Raw genomic sequence first — 22,341 nt, forward strand, 5'->3', positions numbered from 1 at the left:
ACTGTCGACTTTTTGCCGAGAAGCTTCATCACTTTGGTTGGAAGAACACATGATGGCGCCCTCTGCTGAGGATTTGCCAGTAAAACACACTCTACTGTCATAAAGATGTATCTAGACTTGTAATTTACATCTGTTTCTGAATGTATGATGTAAAAGTTTGGCACGTAAACACACATAAGAGTAAGTTTTGTATTGCATTTTATTTGATCGTGATACAAATCTAAAGTACCTCACATAGTTTGGACAAAATAGCCATGAAACTATGTCTAAAAACGTCCTGAATTTAAAAGTCTGTGTACATTACAATTTGATAGAAGACATTTGGCTTAAAAGCTGACGCATTGCATCAATAATGTCCATTTCCAATTAATATTTTGACTTTATTTTCATTTAACAAGTAAACAGATATGGCAAAGGAATGAAATAAAATTAAAAAAAACACTTAAAAAGAAACAGATTTACCGGATTTAATTAGTAAATTTTTGGCAGAGTAATGGTGTTCCCCTCTGCTAGACATAAAGAAACCTCATGCTGATCTCATAAAGCCGTTCCAGTGTTTCCACTTGGACACAATTGTTCTGCTCTTGACGTGTTCGCACAAAGAATTCACTGTTCATCCCGCTCTGAAGTCAACACCAGCTGAGCTATGACTGAACATGTGGGCAGGTAGCCAGGGAAAATGTGTGTGTGTGTGTGTGTGTGTCTGTGTCTGCATGCATTGTACATTTGTACATGTGTGTAAGTATGTAAGACTGAGAGGTGCTGGGAGGTGCTGAAATGTGCGGCGGTGTGAAGAGGCGGCAAGGCAGCAGCTGTTTTTAGTTTTTGGGGTCTGCGCTGCGGCGTTTGAGCTTCTCGGGGTTGTTCGAGGCCATGTGTGAAAAGTCTCTAAAGATGTCGTGGTAGGTTTCATCACCTGAAAAAAAAAACAGAGAAGAAGAAATTAGCCTATAGGCTTGAAGTTTTCAGGAGCATTAGTAGCCAAAAAAGTTGCTGAGTTTAAGAGTCCATTGTCGAATTAATGCCATCTTTTCTGGATTTTCATTTCTTGGCTAAATGTCCTTGTTGTGCTGGATTCCCTCTGAACACATCCTTTATTTTAATGCGACACAGCTGCGTTCGAACCATAACATCTTACATCAAAAGCTGCATAATTTCATGGAGGACACATTCAATTTTTTTTAACTATTTCCTGAACACATGGTAGAGTTGTAGCCCTAAAGCCAGAAGCATGCAACTGAACAACTAAACACACACATAACAGCATGCACATGCACTTTACCTCTTAGTTTGCAGTAGGTGGCACACTGCACAAGCAGTTGAGACCAGCTGGAACATCTCAGCGGGCGGAAGGCAAAGACACATGAGTGCACACAAAGACACACAATGATAAAGCACAGCACGTCATTTACTGACCAGCAGTGTGGAGTGGTTTCAAAGCAGACGAGAAAAAAAAGCGTCACGTTTCCATTCCATCACGAGTGAAACACAGCTTACACAAGAAACTTCACAGAAAAAAGCCTTGATACGGACTGGAGGTCAGTCATGACGGAATGGACTTTGCAGCTTGAAAAGGAGCCAAATGACAAAATGCAAACAAAACCCACAGTTAACCTTAAGCTCAAGGGCTACAGTATAAATCCTGATGAATACAAACACGTAATTTATAACAGTGAAAAGGTTTTAACTGCGTCACTATTCACAGAATAGTAGGAGTCCTGGAGAACCAAACCCAGTACTGAATTTAGCTTACATAACTGGACTGAAAAGGACAAAACCATTAAAAAAACGTGATAAAGCCAGCACACTGTACTGTACAGACTGTAGATTAAAAAAAAACCCAAATATACAATATATCAGCTACAAATACAGACCTGAACATCTGTTATATATACAAATATGTACATTTTTATAAACCTTGGTTGTACAACAGCAACACCCACTTGTAGCAGTCTCTATTGACAAGGTATTTTGGAGAGTGTGTGGGTTTCAAAGTGCAGGATGACTGTGCGTTTGTAATTCAAAAGTGCAATGTGGCTTTGTAGAAGAATGTCTCTTCTTTGTTACGCGAGACATTGTCCTGTCTTCAGTGATTGATGCGTCTGTGTTTAGTTTTGTCCTTGGTAAATCTGCCTTTTACACTGTCGTACCCTGTCTCCTACTCTACTTAATTCAGTTCTTTCTGGGTTTTTATGCTTTCTCCTTTTTTTATTTTTACATCACATTACACCACAATATTCTGCATGTTTGAATGATATAAAACATTGCAGAAAAACATCAAAACACTGCAAAATTTGTGTTTTGTAATGCTCAACAACTTGACAAACTCTTTCATTTTAGCTTACAACCAAAAACAAGTCCAATCCAGTCTCACTTTTCTGATTCTTATCCCTACTAATCATTTTGCCCCCCTAGAGCCCAGCCACTTATATGGTTCTTTAAAGCCTGGAGGCTCTTCCTGGTGTGGGCCAGCCCACTTCCCGTCCCGCCTGATAATCCCCCCAATCCCTGCCCCCCTGAGTGACCTGATTGGGCAAAACCGTCCATCTCCCGCATCTCCTTGTTCATTTTGGCAATCCGCAGCCTGAAAGAAGAGAAGAGAAAATCAGTTTGGAGAAAAGCTGCTCTTCGTCTCTGGTTTACGTGTCACATCGTCGGAGGTTTCTCCTGTCTCGGACACTTACAAAGTGACGATGTCGGCGTTGGCGTTGTCCACGGCGATGGTTATGGGGTCTTTCTCATTCTTGTCTCTGGCGTTGTAGTCGGCTCCTCGCTTCAAGAAGAGACAGACCAACCTGGTGACGCAAAGAGACACATAAAGAGAGTGAGCATTGACTCACAAGCAAAACCCTGATCACCTGGCGGCTAGGTGCTGTGAAGAAGTAGTTTCTTCAAATATTGGAGAGCAGATTCAAGAAATCTGTGTAAAATCTTTTGTACTGTTCTTATATGCATTATAAAAATAAACTAAAACAAAGAAAATAGGACAAATCATGTTCCAAACTGCACTGCAGAAGTGCCAAATGAGATTAGAGCCACATTCTGCCTCATTTTCTGATAAGATAAGCTTTGCAGGTACATGTAGGACTCAGTTGTAATACATTAAGGTAGAAGACATCCAAAGAACTTTGTGATCCCAAACCTAATCCCTCACTGCCTGCTGTATATGGCACTCTCTGATATTTTCCCATTATATCCCAAAACAGAAATATAATTTGGGCAAAAGGGTGAATGTGTGACGTCTCTGAGTCCTCTGCGTCGTTGCAGTGGATGTTTTATTGATTTAGCTTCTCTGTTAATGGTGTTGGGCTCTGTGCCTGAAGACTTAAACAGATTTTCTTTGAGTGTGTGTGTGTGTGTGTGTGTGTGTGTGTGTGTGTGTGTGTGTGTATGTGTGTAGAAAAGTCATCTGTTTATTTGTCTGCACTTGTTTGAGAAACTGACCTGTGTTGAAACTAAAAATTTAATTTTCCACAGATGAGTTTTGGACTTTTATGCAATCTGTGTTTAATTAGTTTTGTATGTCTTGCATTTGCATAGCATAGATTGAAGCCTTGCTTTCCAGTTTCTTGCTTGTTTGGATGTGTTTCCTGTGTGAGAGACCTGCGTATGACTCCTGCTTGTATGTGTAACAGTGTGTGTGTGTGTGTGTGTTTTCCTTGTACCCTGTGTGACCCAGGATGGTGGCGTGGTGCAGCGGTCCTCTCCCGTTGCTGTCCACCTGGTTGACGTTGGCGCCGTTCTGCAGCAGGAACTCGCAGGCTGCCAGGGCGTTCTGCTCAGGAGACACAAGAACACAGGAGTAGATTTTTTTATCCACTGACGATCTACACGATGCAATCTAAACCTTTCCCTACTATCACCTTGTCCAAACAGGTTATAACAGCAACACAGAAAGTATAAAGCCCCACTAGTGGCTCCTAAAGGCTGGATTAAAGTGTTATTCTTAGTGTCTTTCCAGGCGCCGTACTAAAAATGTAAAGTGTATCTTGAGGGTTTATCCCCCTGCTAACATGAATGCTCATCAAATTTAATGGCAATTTTAATACATCTTGAGTGTACAGATGACATTTGGGCCTGAGGATAGTGCAACAGGAAAGCGTCCAAAATGGAAACAGTTTGTCCTCTGAGGAGCGAGACTGTGTTCGGTAAATTTTATGACAAATTGCTCATCAGATCTTTAGTTTTTTTGCTTGTGTGCTAGTGGAAAATTTGGCCTGATATTGGTGCTAGAGGAAAGAACGAAATCTTTAGGATTCATCCTCTCAAGATCTTGAATATTCACAACTCATTTCATGTAAATCCAGCCATTTGTTTTTGTGATACCTTGTCATGGATCAACATGTAACTCAAGTTTTGACCTGATGGTGGCGCTAGAGAGCAATCTAAAAGTTTTCCTCACCGCTGAGACGGCCTGTATCAGCGGCGTGCTGGACGCCTCGGCCACGTTGACCCAGTTGACGTCGGCTCCGTGGGCCAACGCGTCTGCCATGACGGGGAAGTTCTGCAGGGCTGCTGAGCGGTACAGCAGCGCCCCGGGGTGAAGGCCGCTCAGATCCTCCTCTTCCTCATCCACATCTGAGGGAGGGGAGCAGAGGGTTTTACTTCCCTTTTAATATGACACTTTTCAAAATGTTCTGGATGGATAGTCCATGTTTAAACACCCTGTATATGTTTGTCTGTTCAGACGTGTGCACCAGTGTGTGTTTTGTCTCACCTTTGTGGAACCCTGTATTGTTCTTTTGGACGAGGTCACTGGGGCTCAGCCCTGAGAAAGAGAGACAGAGAGAGGCAGAGTGTGTGTGAGAGGGAGGTATGATTACTGGTTTATCCTGCTGACTGCCACAACAACAGCACATACACACACACACAATACAGCACACTAGGCCCTTAGGATTAGCAATTTTTGCTGGATCACCAACTTTGAGGATTGCTTCTGTGTGTGTGTGTGTTTCTGTTTTGTTGACATCAGCAGGAGTGAGCGAACTCCACAACAAGCAAGCACCCTGCTGAGCTGTTAGACTTTTAAAAGCCCGCAGATTTCCAAGGCATCATCTATCAGTCCCGATCCTTAGATCTGAGGGTTTACCTGTGACTCGAGGCAACGTGGCTCGGTTCGGTTTGGGTTTGAGCGGCGGTTTCTCTGTGGTCCGTTCCTGCGTGGCCGCCCGGTTCCTCCTGGCGCTAGATCGCCTCAGCAGGGGGTTCCTGCCGGTCTCCGGCAGCTTTTGGATAAACTTCTTCTCCACGTACTTTGATCTAATCCACGACTCCTTGTCTCCTCTAAGTGACAGAGATGAGAGAGATTAAGAGACACAAACAGGGAGAACATTTTTCTCTACATGCAGTAGATTTCTGGCTTTACTTGTTTCCTGCTTGGCTCCACAACTTGCTTGTGCAGCTGTGACACAAGAATGCTTAACAGATGTCCCTGCTGCGCTTAGTGTCTTTAAATGAAGTAATGAAATCAGTTTAAAAGAGGGTCTATTAAAGCCTCAAAGTGCGTCCTTCACTTCGGTATTTAATTACAGCACAAAAGCAAGCTTTCTACAGCTTTAAAAGAAACATTTAAGACCATGTTTATCAGCTATATACTGTGCTGGAAGGCATTTGATCTGTCAGTATGTGAGTGAAAAAAAAATCCTCAAATTAAAAGCATAAACATGGCGAAAAACCATAATATTTCAAAATGGCGTAAGACACTAATATAAACCGAGACAGAACAAGTGTGAAAGTTCATGATGCAGAAAGCATGCAGGTTTCCGGAGGACACTTCAGTCACAAAATTAACCATTCGTACCATTTGTACCTGCGCCACTTCCTGTTCCTGCTGCGACACGACACAAAGGAGAGAAAAGGAAGTCAAAAACTACGTCTAAAAATAAGAGTTGTAAGCGTCTGATATAATCATCTGAAAACCACATAGGATGCCCTTTTAAAACTCGATCTACTGATCTCAAGACATATAATCCTTTTCAAAGATGAAGGGAGCTGGAGACGAACCGGTCACACTCAGGGATGTGGCAAGTTCACGATCGAATGTACCGATATACCATGAACAGGAACAATTATACCTTTATCTAGTAGCATCAATATAACCACAGAAGGAGATGAAGAGTGTATTTAACATGTTGGATCATCAGCTCGATAAATCATGCTATAAAATATTTATCTATTGCCACAGTATGGAGGACCAAACCTGACTTATTTGCACGCAGGCAAATAAGTAAAATGTCTGAATTCATTGACATATTAATTAATTATTAAAATGCACAAAGATATTTAAAACTTTATCTATAAATGTGTATAAACAGCTTTAGTTTTCCATCAGCAAGATTTTTCCCAGCAGTAAAGGCAAAACTTTGATACCTTTAAGAAGGTGAGAACATTTTTCTGCTGATATGCACTTTCAGCAGGTGTCTGTCAACCAAACCACGGTGGGTTCTCCACTCTGCAGTTTCCCATCTATGGCAGACCATCTCGTTTTGACTACTTGTGCCTACTAATCCCGTTTCTCTTTGTGCAACGTAAGCAACAAGCAAAACTTACATCTAATTCACACAAAACAACACAACCACTGATTTCAGTACAATCAAGACGGCCTCAAAATTAGCATAGCATAGCATCATTCATCTGTATTGAGGTAAATATTACAAATAAAGCCACATTGCAAGAGAAAATACATTGAGTTGACTATAAAAGAAACAAAGGTATATGTGGAATAATTTAATTTACAAACATTTGTGCATGTTCTTTGTCTGGTTCATTCCTCTGTAGTGGAAACAATCTAGATAAGTGATCTGCTTTTTCAAAGTTTGGGAGACTTATGAGAGGAAAGAAAAGAAAAAGAAATGATCCGGCAGAAGTCGACATATCCTGACTTTAGTCCCCAGTACGTGTGTGTCAAACTCCGAAAATGCTGGATCCTACATTTCCCATAATGCAACTTCTCCTGCCTGTTGAACACCCATGAACAACACAAGCTTTCTGTTAAAAATGTGAAGCCTCCAAGTCCAAACCGAGACACCCCTGATGTCATCAGCACATTTTCTCCTCTAGAGCCTCAGAAATCATTACACAACTGTTTTCACACACTGAGCAGAACGCCCAATGACGAGTGAACTGAACTTGACACGTAAAAGCAGCAGAGTGCCCCTTCACTATGTGCATGTTGGGAGAGTGTTTATACCTGGGACTGGAGGGGTTGGGCTTCTTGATGGTGATCTCATCAATCCGAGCCTCGTAGATCCTGTTGATTACTGTGTTGCCTAATTCACACATCAACTAAAGATAGCAAAGAGATAAAAAAATATATCTATATCAGCGCTAATTTCTGTTTTTTGGAGAGCCATTTAAAGTTAATTATTCCCTGTTGCCTTGATAAGTGATTATTCTCACTGGAACATTTTATTAATACATAAAAAAAACAATAATGAAGTTGTGCAGCTGATGTAGTTAACAAGTTAAATTACCTTAATGAGCTCCGGCTCCCAGGAGTCAAGAGTGAGGGAGCGTACTTTGGAGAAATGAACTCCCAGGCTCCTGTTAAGAGAGGGAAACCATTAAAGCTCAGGTTTCAAGCAGAGTGTGTGTGTGTATGTGTGTGTGTGAGAGTGTGTGTGTACCTGTGTATTCCTGAGCAGACGATACAGAGAGTGATGCCCAGGTTGATGGAGGCCCAGTCAGGACCAGGTTCTCCACAGTCGCAGCACTGCCTGTTCCCCGGGATGGCCTGAACCTCGTCCAGCGCTTTGCAGCCCTCTTTCTCCTGATCCGCCGCTCCTCCTCCACCTCCCCCTAAAGTGCTTGTAGACATCGAGCTGCAGCGCTGTCTCTGAAAATCGCACACACACACACACGAACAAATACGGGAATTAGGAGACGCACAAAGGCCCACCACTTCCTCTGCATCTTCTCGGATTAAACTCCCACTGAAAAATGCAGATATAGAGGATAATGTGTGTGTGTAGGTGTGTATTCTCACTGGGCTGTGTGGGTCTTCTCTGTGCTCCTGAAAGGCTGAGGCGATGCTGTTTTGGACGGCGCTGATCCACGCCTGCTGCTGCCTTTCCGAGTCGGCCTGCAACAAACAGCACCTACACACGCGTGCACCAAACACACACACACACACACATGCTGTGAACACTTAATTTCTCAGTGCTGCTAATCCACACACTCACCACCAGCGCTCAAACACATGTATCTACACAAGACTGCATGAGCATGTTCGCCCACGGAAGACTCACTTTGATGGGGAGACCACTTCAAAACAGAATCGTCTTTCATTTTCAGTGCTGGGCTTGACGGTGCAAAGACGTAAGTCCTCTACCACAACTGTGGGTTGGTCCTGAGATAGACGCAGACAGGAAAAGCAAGCAGGTTATACTGTGCATAGACACATGTTTGTGTTTTCATAAATGTCTTGTCTGTGCTATGTTTGGCAATTCAAGCCTTTTAAGGCCTTCTTTAATAATAGTAACGTATTACATTTATATAGCGCTTTATCTTGATACCCAAAGTGCTTCTCACCTCAACCAACACCAATGTGTAGCACCCACCTTGGTGAATGCTCACCACACATTAGCTTTGAGGTGGAGAAGGAGGAAATCAGTGACTTAGTTACACTAGGGGGGGGATGATTAGGTTGCCAGATGGAGAAAGCCTGGTTGGGAATTTTGCCAGGACACCAAGGACTACACTTTGTGATAAGTGCCATGGGATCACAGTGAGTCATGACCTCTGTTTAACATCTCATCCGAAGGACAGTATCTCCTACTGCAGTGTCCCCGTCACTGCACTGGGGTATTAGGATTTAATAGGATCAGAGGGAAGACTGCCCCCTACTGGCCTACCAACACCACTTCCAGCAGCAACTTAGTTTTTCCTAGGAGATCTCCCATCCAAGAAATGCTAACCAAGCCCACACCTGCTTAGCTTCAATCATTCAGCAGAAACAGGGTACATGTTGGTATGGCTGCGGACAAACAACGTGCTTGTAAAACAGACACATTTATGTTTAATTTACCTTGAATTTCTTTTGATACACCAGCTGATTTTTCTGAATTGAAAACCAGCGCCTGAAGTAGAGAAAGAAGATGAAAAGGAACGATTGGTTTAGCCTAAGGAGTCATTGTTGCACCAGCAAAGAAAGAAAAGACAATTACCGGACACACACAGCACTCCAGTATAGAAACTGGAGTCTTTTTAGTGATCTAGGCATGAAAGTACAGAGCTGCTGCATTCCAGTGAGAGATGTTTCCTACATAAACCTGTACCTGCTCCAGGTCTTGAAGGCGTTGCTGGCTCTCTTGTAGAGGTAACCCTCCATGGCGATCCCATTAGCTGCGTCAGCGCTGAAATCCATGATTGAGTCATCATAGGAAACATCCTAGGAATGTTTTGAGGAAGAGAAGTCACTGTTTGTCACTGAAATCACAGGACTTCAAAACTTTAGTTGAAGATACAGCAAAGCATCTTCGTTAAGGCCTGTTTTTTAACTTTTCAACATTTTTCTCTTTGGGAAGTATAAATATTTAATTGAAGTATTTGTTTAAATGTTTTAAACTTATTACCTTTTTCTTGATTGCAGCGTGTCTTTGTTCCATGTCCCTCTTCTCCCTGGCAGAGTTCAGGACAAAGTGTGTGTGCTGTTAAAACAGAAAAAGAGACACAAATATTGATTTTAAAATTATGCACATTATTCCGCTCATAATAACTCTTCAGCTCCCTTCAAGCTGCAAAACCAACATCAGCAGCTTTTTTAAAAGATTGCTTTTGGGGCTTTTTGCCTTTAATTGACAGACTTTAAATACAGGAAGGACGGGGAGAGAGAGGAGAGCAACATGCAGCACAAGTCCTCTGGCTGGGGGTTGAACTGTGGACGTTGCGGTTATGTGGTATGCACCTTTAAAGCTCTAATGGATAATCTATTGAGCTTTCTCAAACAACCGCCACTTATTTATCATCTCACTCAAACACACTTCAGCCGGCCGAATACAAACAATGAGGCTTAAAACTCAGTCCAACAATGGCAATATGACTTTATCTCAGCTGGTTCTAAGCTCTTACACGAACCATCGCTTAACCAAATATTCTATATGGAAATCCCAAATAATATCAGTAAAAAAATGTGAATTTAAATGTATTTGGTGAGAGAGAAAAGTTTGAAAAAGAGACAAGAAGTACGGCTCAAAGTATGAGAAAAGCAAGAGAAAAGAAGTTGACAGGAAAGGATATTTAGAAGAAGCTTGCCATTGAAGACAAGCGTCCTTGAAAACCTGTAAAAGAGTAATTGCATAGGTCATACATTTCTCTTTCTCCTACTCTTTTTTCTCTGTTGTATTTTCTGGCTACGCACTACACTGAGGGATGACTTTCCCCGTTTTCCTTTTCCTTTCCTTTACAATATTTTGCCTCTGTGAGAAAAAGAAAAATGGAGAAAGATAAACAGGCTCTAGGAAGGTCATCACTCCTGCAAACTTTGCTTTTCAGGAAACAGGAAATAGGAAGTGTTGAACCTCTTCCTACTTCCTGCGCCATACTGAGTAACAGCACTGTTGGTTTCTCTTGTAGAGACTTTATTAAGTATCTTATTCCTCAGTGTCTCTCCATCTCCTCTGCTTCTTGTTGCAATCATTTCTTGTTGAAACAGGAAGTGCTTTATTGTGGTTTGATTCAGCCAGTCAACGCTTATGAAATGAATTTCCTGTCACGCATTCTTTTCATTTATCAGTAACACGCTAATACTGCTGATGTGCAGCGTTGACGATGCAAAAATGTTCTCCCTTTTCCAATGACTGGAAGGCACGCACATACCAACACACACACACACACACAGCCATGTGAAATATTTCCTGTTGTTGCTCACTCTTTCCTGTCACAATGAAAGTGTGATGTCACCTTGTGACTTCTCTGCTCCGCCCCCAGGAAAATGACAGGAACTGGCCTGATGCGGTTTACCCAAACTTTACTTTGGGTCTCATCAGTAAAAAGGTACCATGTAGTTTATTGTACACAAACATGGTTTTGTTTATATTTAAAATATCTTACCAACAGCTAACTACAATCCATTTCCTGACTCATAAAAACCTCTGCAAAGCATTTTTTAAAATGTCAACTGATGTAAAATGATCACTGACTTTTCCTGTCAACATAAATTGCCTCAGAGATTTCAGTGTGTGACCCTTAATGATGGAATTGGCGACATGCAATCCCTCATCACAGGTTGCATGTGTATATGAATTGTGAGCAAAACTCTCAGATTGTTCCATCGGGATAATTGTTTTTGGAGGCCAGAAGAGGGAACGCAATTCAAGATGTCACAAGAAAAACTGCCACCTGTAGTCAGAACTCCTCGGGCTATGAGGAAAACTATCTGATAGGGTTGAAATCTCCACAACAGCTTCTAAATGGACCTTCTTATGGTGTCATTGTTTTAGGTTTTAGGTGAGATGCTTTAGGTCAGAGAGCAACGGGACTGTTGGTTAAAACAAATTCATATAAATCTTTATTTTGCCTTTGCAGCTGGACATCTTCACCTGTTGTGTCTCTTTTTGCTGCTTTTCAAAGACCTTCCTCTCACTTCCCACTGCTACAATCTAACGTAAATCTCTGAAATCTGCGTTTCATCACATTGTGCTGACAGTAATACGTTTCTTTGATCGGAGGGTTTTTCAACAGAATTCAGATTTGCTTAAAAGATGAGTTTGAAATATGCTTATTTGCTGTCTTGCTGAGAGGTAGATGAGAAAATTGATACCGATCTTCACTTTAAGTATGAAGATACAATCTGGAGGTGATTAGCCTAGCTTAGCATAAAGACTGGAAGCAGGGGGAAGTTAGCCTAGCATTTACAAGCACAAATTATGTATATTTCTGAGCTTAGCTAGTTGCTTCCCCCTGCATCTGGTTTTCATGCTAAGCTAGGCTAATCGGCTCCTGGCTCCAACTCCATACTTAACGCACAGGTATGAGAGTGATATTGAACTGAATTTTCCCAAATGAGTAACTAGTTTAAAAATGTTGTTAATGGTCAATTTTTGTGTTGCCTCTTTTATTATTCCACATCTGATGAATCATGTCAGCTTATAGCTAAGAATAAGATCCAGTTAATTATCACAGTTCTGTTGTAACCATATAATTAGGACAATGAGATGCAGATACTTTGACATATCTTGTAGACATGTCGAAGCTAATAGCTGTCTCTTTAGGCTGCAAATAACGACAATCAGGATTTTTCCTTCTCTCAAACCCTTTCCAAGCACTTCACATGAGTCAGTTGTTGTTGTCTCTCTTTTTCCTGTCCAGCTGTTATTTATTTGTGCAGAGTCGATTCTGTCAACGAGCACAATGTCGGCTCTTTAGATGACTGCTGGAAGATTTGTAACAAAGGAAATTATATCAGTCAGGCTCAAGCGGACAATTACCTCCTCAGTGATTTTTCGTCGATACTCGTCCAGTTCTGACAGAGACTGGTGGCCACGTTGGAAGAAGTTGGCCTGAGCTTCCATCAGCGACAACATCTGACAGGAAGCATGAGAGAGATTTCATTATTTTCAGCAAGATATCGTCAGCAAATTTAACCAAAAACAATGTCCCGGAGACATTTTAAAGATTTCTACTTATTCATGAAAACAAGAACTTTGAACTTTAAATAGGTCAACATGAACTCACTGCCATCATAATGTCTGTCTTCTTCTTGGCCTCAATGACATTAATCTGAAACAAAAAGGAAGCAGCAGTGGTTAGAGACGCTGGTCATGTTTCCATAACCAAAAAACTCACTGGCCAGCTCAGCCTCTGGGAGCCACAACCACAAGTCTGGAAAGAAGCCTCGAGGCAAACCTGTTATCATTCAAAATAGCAAAAGCACAACTATAATCAGACATGCTGTCCTATATTTAATCCAGGCTGTTTCTGGTACCTGGATGCATCAGTTACACAACTTATTTTTCCCTTTAGAGCTTTGATATTGTTGATTAGCCTGATGGAAACTCTGTGAGCCTCTTTTGGCTGATGAGTACATGTTTCTAAATGTGTGCGTTTGCTATGCGACAAGGCTGTTCTTAAGCACTCCATGAAACAAATCAAGGTTATTGAATTAGTAGCTCAAAGGATACATGAATGTAAAACAGGCACGTATTAAATTTCTCCTTCTCTTAACATCCTTTCTCACCTCCAAGACATAGTCCAGGGCCTCAGACCTGAAGGTCTTGCGTGCATTGAGCAGAGCGTTGCTCGCCTCCTCCACTTCGTGCTGCTTCCCCCGCGGGGCCTGAGCGTTTCTTGACAGCGCCCCCTCCAGACATTCGCTGCTGCGCTCGAACTCCTTGCGCACGTCCTTGAACCGACGCACATCTCTGGCGGACAGGAACAGAAGACACAACACACAATTGAGAGTTTTTGTGAATTTGGGAGTTTAAAGAGAGTACTCGGAGATGCACAATAAGTAGTGTCAGCTGTTTTAAAGGGAAGGACAGGTTCCTCTTGAAGGTTTGGTCACATGTTCTAGTTTAGGGTCAGTGCAAGATCCCTCTCATATACCTCGCACCATGACTTATAGTTAATTAAATGTTAAGTAATTATAACTTTATTATATGATACACACTGTCTAGTTCCAGCTCTAATTCAATTAATCATTGAATGTAATAATTTATTCAACATCTTAATGTATTTTTTAATCTATCTTCTTCTATCTGTTAGCATTTTTTGTTCTGTTTATTTCTGTCTCTGAAGATTCAGTTGTGTATGCATATTATACGTTATGTGTATTATTATTTTCTCATTATTTCTTTGTTTTCTCATATTATAAATTGTGGTTTCCATGATGTGTTGACAAACTATAAGGGTGGAGGACAAATTCAATTGTTATATTAAGTATTGTTTATCTGTTTTGTTGTGTGCTACATTGTTTAAACCCAATAAAAGCTGCTTAAAAAAAAATAGCGTCTGCTTTCATCTGGCAGCTCATCTGGTTAAAATCCAGCTAATGACATGTCACACATCCTTCTCTCTCTCTCATCTAATCTACCGTATCATTCCCACTAATAACAGCAGATTGCAAGACAAAGTATGAGGAGAGGGAGCATGAAGGATTATAAGCCTCTAATATTTTTTTCATGTGGTGTGCTAATGGTTGGCAGACGCGTATGGAAGTGAGTCAGAGTCAGACTCAGAGAGAAATCAAATGCCGGTGGGAGAGAGGCACCGAAAAACAAAACAAAACAAAAGGATTAGATGAAACAAACATGGAAAACGGCCAAAGCAGTTCACTCACTCTTTCACAAAGTTCTGTAGCTTCGTCTTGACTGCCTTCTGTGTGATCTCAATCACTTCCTAAAAGGGAGATAAAGACGGAGACAAGGGGAGGAAGGGAGGCAGGCGGGTACAAATTTATTACAGTGAGCACAGATATCTGCTAAATGTCAAACGAGATGTGATCGACAGTGTGCTGCCGCCTCTTTTGACCACATACGGCGGCTGATAAGTGCCGTGACTGGAAATGGAGACTGTGGTGCAAAGATGGTAAAGGCCTGGACAGACTCACCCCCTGGGCCTCCAAGATGAGAGACAGCTTTTTGGAAAATTTCTCCAAACACTCCTGCAGGACAGACATCTTAGATATTAGACTCTGTGTTTCATCAAATCTTAACAATTTTGTGGTGTTTCTGCATTATAGCCGTCTCTGATCAGTGCAGATTGTGATCACGGATACTATTCTGATCTCATTTAAATTCAAAAACCTTAAATATTGAAGCATAAACATCCTAAAAAATGCTATTTTGGATCAATCAGATAAAACTGACACCTTTCTGATTGCCTTCAAAGTAAACATGACACAATCTGAGTGAAAATGACGCTACACGAGAGATAACAGGAGTGTATAAATAACTCCCTGATGACAGGTATGTCAGCATGCTCCTCTCACCCCTATCATGCTGTCACCGGCGCACTGGTGTCCCATCTCCTTCAGGCCGTTGACGAAGCTCTTGCTGGTCTGGCAGTAGTTCTTGCCTGCCTCCAGCATGGCCTGGCATTGCTTCACGAGCTGGACGACACAAACACGCAACAAACACGGTCAAAATACTTTACTTCAAAAGGAAGCACTTGAGGTCACAAATGACTATTCATAATCAGTAAAACGGTGAGTAATTTCAGGAGTCTGTAAAACTGTTCTGTTCATTGATTCAAGCTACCAATCAGTCTGTATTGGATAAGTTGGATAAGAATATACCATTGTTATAGTTTTTTTTGTTTTTTTACATGGACACAAGAAATGTTTTAGTTTATTTTTGGGTATTAATGAGTTTTAACAAAGATCTGCACAAAGAAAAGATATTTTACAGTGTAGATTTACAAGATGACAGTAATTGTTCATTAAACATTTACTGACTGGTGTTCATTCATTCATTTGACTCTATGTGTGTTGGAAGCACTGTGATTGGCCCAACCAATGGCTATATGTATGCTGTGTGACTATGAACAAACTTAAAGGACGCGTTCACAACTTTTCAAGTTTGTCTTAAAACAAGTTAGGAGCCCAAATGAACGTTTCTTGCATACTTCCTGTTCATATTGACCATTAGAAGATCTCTTTCAAATATTCTTTCAATGTAAGTGATGGGGGACGAAATCTACAGTCCTCATTTTGTGAAAAAATATATTCCAAAGTTTAGCTTCAGCACTCTGAATCAGTCAAATAGAGTTTTTTCCCAAGTTTTTTGGACTAAAATGATTGTAACTTTGGGAAATATCCACTTGGTTTCTCTAACTGGACTGAAACACCATATTAACTTCAGTTAGCCTTTTATTGCCTAACCTTCAGTTAGGCAATAAAACACTAAATGTTAATTAATTCAATACACGCAGGAGTTTGTTGCCTTACATACTCAGGTATGACCAGTAGTAGTAGTAGCTTACAGTGGCTAATGTTTGCTAACATTAGCAAACTTCAGAAAGCTTTTACTGTGTAACTGACAAGCTTCTTGTGGCACTGTGATGCTAAATTTTAGCCTTTAGCATTACCCCGTAATAAGCCTTTTTCATAGCAGGCAGCACAGGTGTTACTAATAACATTTACGCTGACTCCGTTATATTAAAGTGTCCCAGTAAGACATGATAGTGTGCCAGTGAGCCAGCACGCACAATAGCAGGACCCTGAAACTGAATTAGCAAAATGGAATCCAGCCACTTACTTCAACTATTTACAGCTGTGCTTTTGCTACTGTGACATGTCTTCTGTGAAAGAAGCCACTTGTGTTCAGCACCTGTTAGCACTGGACAACTTACAACTTTGTTATTTTTACTGCATTGAGCGTGGCGACGTCACATAATTCCTAGCATAGCTCTGTCTAATCAGCAGGGATAAAGTACCGCTTTCTTTTAGTTTATCCAGGCAGTAGATACACATGTGATACAAATGTTAAAAGGCATTCTGTATTTTGTCATAGCAGATAAGCTATCTAAAGGTAATGCGAGGTAGAAGATGTTTTGTTTCCCCTTTATAACAGAGAGGAGTGGAGAGTGGTGGGAGTGTCACACACCTGCTGTAATACAATATGATACAATTTCTGGCAATAAGCCGAATCCGTCTGCAGATCAGACAAGTTATAGCATGACAGCATGTAGCATGTTAGCAGAACAGAAAAACAGGATCACTTCAGTCATCTTATCTCATCATAAATTAACATCTGGTGGTCTTGCAAGTAAGAAAATTTCCATTTCACATTTTTGCTTTGATAAGTAAGGTCAAAGGTCATCTACACAACAGCAACACGGGAGTTTTTTGCTCGAGGCGGGTGCTTCGGCAGAGTAGATAAAATCACCTGATGGGTTTAAACCTTGTTAGTCCAGTTTGTTTAAATCACTTCATCTCTCTGCTACCACGTGGCAGAAAGTTAAATAAAACGAGTGATTTGTTTAGGGCTTTTGTTTTGTTAAGTGTTACAAGAACTATAACCCTTAACTGGAGAGTGGCATGGCTTTGTGATTCATGCCTATTCAATATCATGAGGGAACAGAAACGCAGCATGTGACCTCTCTATCAGATGAATAGATCTGAAACTGTAATGTGTGAACACAAACACACGATGGGGAATACTGGTTATCACATCGAAGCAGAACAAGCTGTAGTTCTCTCTGTAGCAGGACAATATGATGGGGAAGCAGCACCTGCCGTTACTTCCTGCTTGCACTCAGGTGAAAAATACCTCAACCACCCACCTCTCACTTTACTGCCTCTTCACATGAGGAGTGTGTGACTGTAAAAGCGTGTGTAGGTGTAGTGTATGAATCTCACCTTGTCTAATCGTGTCTCGAGTTCGCTCACATCATTTTGGACCTCCTCGATGTCAGCTCTGAAACAAGCAAACACACAAATAAACCACAAAATCACACACAAGATCTTGACGTCAAAGGTTTGTGCTTTGACGTCTTTAACAAAACAGGTGTGCTCCAGCGTCCTGATATTCTGCTGACATCTTAGTCAATAAACATTTGATATATTGTTAATTGTTAAGGATCAAGGTTCAGTTTTATTGTCATCATACATTAAAGGATTGCACACTGAAATGCAGTAAATTAACAAATATTAAAATATTTTAAATTAGAATGGAATAAAACAACAACATTGGCAATAAAATATAGAACAAAGTAGCATTAAAGGAAGAAATAAGGAAAAACTATAATACATTTATAAGGAATATGCAGTTACATACATACATATGAATAGTATATATAATATACCCACACACACAACATGTTTACAATTTGTGCAAAATCAATGTACTATGCAGATTAAAGTGCAATAAAACTTGAGGTTCCAGTGGGTGTGATGTAAGTGCAGAGGTAAAGTTATGGTAATGTGCATAAGAAGCCCAAAAGATCATTTATCAAGCAAAAACTCCCCTGTTGTATGTCACTGTAAGTTGAGCTGGGAACTTTTCACTATTTTCTGACCTTTTAAAGACTAAATGTTGTCATTTTATTGCTGTTAACATTGATTTTTTCCCCATTTTATTGCTGATTTGCATGATTTGTGCTGCATACTCATTCTATTTTTCCTGGGAACTACAAATGAAAGATAGCATTTTGGCTAACTCTACATGAAACATAACTCAGATAATATACGTGCATGACACCCAAATTTAACTTCACATTAAATACCTTTCATATATTTATTCATAATTTAGTTGCATAATCATTTTTTGCAGCTTTAAGATCAAAATCTCAACTAACGACTAACATGTGACCCTGATTTGTCTTTGTCACAATCTTACATACATGTTAATATACGTTAAATATTTTCCTGTTTCAAGGCTTCACTGGAACTACCGCACACAGAACAAACTATTTTAATCCTACACACGATGCATCATGCATCAAATAAATCCTTGCCATGCATCTCTTTGCACATTCTTCAGTGTGAGTTGGCGTGACGCATTTGGTATTTTTAGAGATTTTGTGATCTTGTGCAACATTTAGAATAGTTTACTGTGGGTTTGAAAAGAGCTTAGGTGCACATCAGTCATGGAAACGCTGTGTAACATCAGACTGAGTAAATTATCCAGCCTGCTTGTTGCAGAGTATCTAATTGATTTAACTGCCCTCGAGTTTTGTTTGTCTCAGAATGAGAGCTGGACCTCACAAACACTCCTCAGAAGTCTTGTCTGTGGCTGGTTTGTCAGTTTTTTGGTGTGAGCAGTATCTCTCGTCTCCTCTCATACCAACAGCTCAACCATGTGGTTTCCGCTGCCTTCCACCGATAGTACAGAGATACAGAAAGACAGAGAGAGAGACTGAATAGGGGAAAAAAAAAAGAAAAAAAGAAGAGGCGAGACTGAGTGGAGAGAGAAGAGAGGAGGGCCCGGACAGACAGTTACTGTTTGTCTCTTTGTGTTTGTTAGTTTGAATCAAAGACTGAGGTCATGTCCTGCTGAAATACGACCAAATGACAAGTCAGCTAAGGAGAGAAGCAAAGAAAAGAGAGGGATTAAAAAAAAAAAAAAAAAAAAGCTGAAAGGAGGCCTCTGGTGAGAAGATAAAAAACATTCCTTCATTAGTGAGACGTGTCCTTTTCATTCCTGTCTGAATTAGTGTCACAAGTTTTTTGGATTTCGGGGCGTTTTGAGACACAAGAGACAGAAAGTTAAGAAAGAACTTCAGCTGAATTTCCGCCGTGGCTCTCCCCACAGAAAACACACTTCCTGTCTCTCCTGTTGATCACCTCAATACATCTCGCCTCACTTCCTGTTCACCTCCCACCCCACTGTTACCTAGCAACAGGAGGCAGCACATTTGAGCGGCTGTCGCTAGCTGTCAGTGCAGGTTTTTTTTTTTTTTCTTTTTTTTTGTTCCCCCCTATTTTCCTTCACTGTCTCTGCATATTTGGCTTATCTGTTTGATTGACTGTATGATAACTTAACCTTCTTCCCTTTCCTTTCTTCCACCTCTTTCGCCCTGACATGAGACCTCATCACTGCGGCTACCACAACTCAAACTTTCCACCACTGTGCATGTAAGCTTCCTATATTCAATATGGGCAACAGACAGACAGAGAGAGAGAGAGAGAGAGAGAGAGAGAGAAAAGAGACTGAAAACTCAGGATTGAAATATGCCAAATCAGCTGGAAGAGACGGCACCAGCCGCTGTGAGTGAGGCTGAGTGCCAAAAGCTATCAGGACACACCCAAGCTCTGTCTCACTCTCTCTTGAGCCACTTGCAAAACCAACTTAACAACACTTCCCCTTTGATTACACCAGATGCTGTGTCTGTGTTGAAAGACATAAAAGGCTGCATGATATTATGAGGCTACTTATATTATGAAGCAATCAATTAGAGGTTCATCTTTGTAGCTTGATACCGTTTTTGTTACAGCTTCAACACAAAAATGTTAAGTAACATTTCTTGCGAAGAGTTCAACTAGAAGCTTCCTGTGGTTAAATGACACGTCAAAATGCAGTAGTGTCACACCTCTGATCAGTGTTTTCTGAGCCCTACAGGGCCTACATGTAGTGCCTCATCCTTTTCATTGACCCCAGCTCTGCCAGTGACATGACATGGCCTGACCTCAAACTCAAAGGAGTTGCTGGTTTTCAGCATCAGCAGTGCAAACAGCAAAGCTTCACACATACATGTAAAATATTGTTTCTGGAGTCTGAAAAAGCCATATTAGCATAGTCAAATATAGACTTTTTATAGGTGTTTTATGTCTTTTTTGAGTTTTACCCACATTTTAAAGCTTGGTTTTAATCTCCAAAAGGTAATTTTACAGCTCCAAACAATCATTATTTGCTGCTAGATGTCACTCTTTTCGTTAAGCACATTACTGTGAGTCATAAGGAAACAGGTGAAACTCTTACCTGAAGCGTGGAGAGTCTTTCAAACACTCCTCAAAGTCCAGCTTGACTGTCATTCCTCCGTTTAGTCACACAACCACACAAATACTACTATATTACTCTAATTATTTTCTTTAAATATATATATATATATGTATATATCCTCAGTGAAGCTGGAGGTGGACAGCAGCCTGACGCACAAACTGTGACTCGTTTTTAACGCTCCACATCGGCAGCCCGGCTCATTGTTCGCGTTTTCTTTCACAAGTATAATTTGTATTCCTCCGGCAGCAGCTCGCCCTGCTCACTTTTCTTTCTTGCAGGGACACCGTGTGCCTGATCTGTCGCACATCCGAGCCAGAGGTCGACTTTTTACTCACTATTCCGTATGAATGAACGCAGGAGGGGATAGTTGCGTTATTACCATCGTATCCGGCGAATAAAAAGCGAATGACTCCGAGGATGCTGCGGAAAGCCGGGCGCAAAGTTCTCTCGGAAATGATGAATCCTTATTGAGGGATGCGGATCGATATATTCCCATTAGAATAAGGACAAATCAGGTGGCAGGCAGGCTGTGTCGGATGCGGACTTCTTCCCAGGGGTGCCGAGAGGACTACAACTCTCTCTCTCTCTGTCTGTCTCTGCGAAGACGCAAAGACGCGCAGTCCAACCCCCATCTCACTATTTCCGTGTTTCTTACTCGTGGTTGAATGTGGTTGTAAAGTGCAGCACAAAATGAGAGACTACACTAATAAGCCCCATGGTTATTTATATACTATTAGGTTGCATCATATGAGCACCCCACCTATAATCTAACTCTGGTATATTTGATGTCATGAGTACTTTACCATGTGGTATTTGTTCCCCTCATTTGGTTTCTCCTGTTGCTGTTTGTGTATTCAGCTTTTCAGTTTCAGTGAACTGGGAACTTCACATGCAGATAGACTGGGTGTGAATACTTGTCAGGCAACCTTGTCTGGTTTTCTTTCAGGTGTAAGGAAGGAGCGTTATAAGCCACCGTCTGCTAATGAATCAATTGTATGGAAGCTCATTTCCGCTAAGAAAATAAAAACTACATTAAAGTTAGGCATGATAAAAATAAGAATACTCAAGGTAAGTGAAATACTAAGTCAAATTTACCAAGTCAGAATTAAGACTGTTTTACTTAATTAAAATAATGATTTAGCAAGTAGAAACTGAGATTGAGAGTCACAATTGAGAAATACTAAGTTAAAATTTCAAGTCAAATTTCAAGTCAAAAATATGAGATAGTATGTCAATATTATGAGAGACCAAGTCAAAAGTAAGACCGACTAAATCAAAGGTGGGATTCACCAAGTCAAAATTAGTAAGTAAGTAGTAAATTAGTAGATTTAGTAAGTAGAAATTACAAGATAGCAAGTCATAATTAAAAAATACTGAGTTAAATCTACAAGATACTAAGTCAAAACTCGGATTTACTAAGTCCAAAATATGAGATAGTATGTCAATATCATGAGATACTAAGTCAAAATGAAGTCTTACTGAGTCAAAATGATGAAATAATAACTCAAAGTTAACCCCACATTAGTCTAAACTATGACTTATTCAAAGTATGAGAAGTCTAAACTAAGACTTACTAAGTCAAAATATGATTTAGTAAGTAGAAGTTACGAGATACTAAATCCCAATTAAGAAATACTAAGTCAAAGGTATAAGATACTGAGTCAAATTGAAGACTTACAAAGTCAAAATGATGAGATATTAACTAAAAGTTATGTTTCGCTTAGTCAAAATTATGATTTAGTAAGTAAAAGTTATGAGATACTAAGTCTAAACTAAGATTTACTAAGTTAGAAATATGAGATAATAAGTCAAAACTAAAACTTACTACGAAAATAATATGAGACACTAAGTCAAAAGTAGTCAAGATTGTGAGGCAGTACATCACAAATAAGAGAAAGTAACTAAATACTTTGAGTCAATATTATGAGACAGTATGTTAAAAATGTTGTATGAAATCGTAGTA

General features: G+C 40.4%; 1 protein-coding gene across 1 annotated transcript; it reads right to left on the bottom strand.

Moving 5' to 3' along the window:
* Nucleotides 1-181: 181 nt before the first annotated feature.
* Nucleotides 182-21,016, bottom strand: acap1 (ArfGAP with coiled-coil, ankyrin repeat and PH domains 1). The gene is made up of 23 exons (XM_067580949.1): nucleotides 20,358-21,016; nucleotides 17,297-17,354; nucleotides 14,927-15,046; nucleotides 14,546-14,599; nucleotides 14,276-14,334; nucleotides 13,175-13,358; nucleotides 12,673-12,717; nucleotides 12,426-12,521; nucleotides 9,573-9,647; nucleotides 9,276-9,388; nucleotides 9,026-9,077; nucleotides 8,247-8,347; nucleotides 7,985-8,096; nucleotides 7,626-7,834; nucleotides 7,473-7,542; nucleotides 7,190-7,284; nucleotides 5,090-5,283; nucleotides 4,718-4,768; nucleotides 4,403-4,578; nucleotides 3,666-3,775; nucleotides 2,685-2,795; nucleotides 2,526-2,584; nucleotides 182-916 (listed from the first exon to the last, which is right to left on the bottom strand). Exons 1-23 carry the CDS (start codon nucleotides 20,408-20,410, stop codon nucleotides 819-821), a joined length of 2,295 nt encoding a protein of 764 aa, XP_067437050.1. The 5' UTR covers nucleotides 20,411-21,016; the 3' UTR covers nucleotides 182-818.
* Nucleotides 21,017-22,341: the final 1,325 nt, after the last annotated feature.

This window comes from Thunnus thynnus, chromosome 22, assembly GCF_963924715.1.
Source record: "Thunnus thynnus chromosome 22, fThuThy2.1, whole genome shotgun sequence".
In the NCBI taxonomy this organism is placed as follows: domain Eukaryota; kingdom Metazoa; phylum Chordata; class Actinopteri; order Scombriformes; family Scombridae; genus Thunnus; species Thunnus thynnus.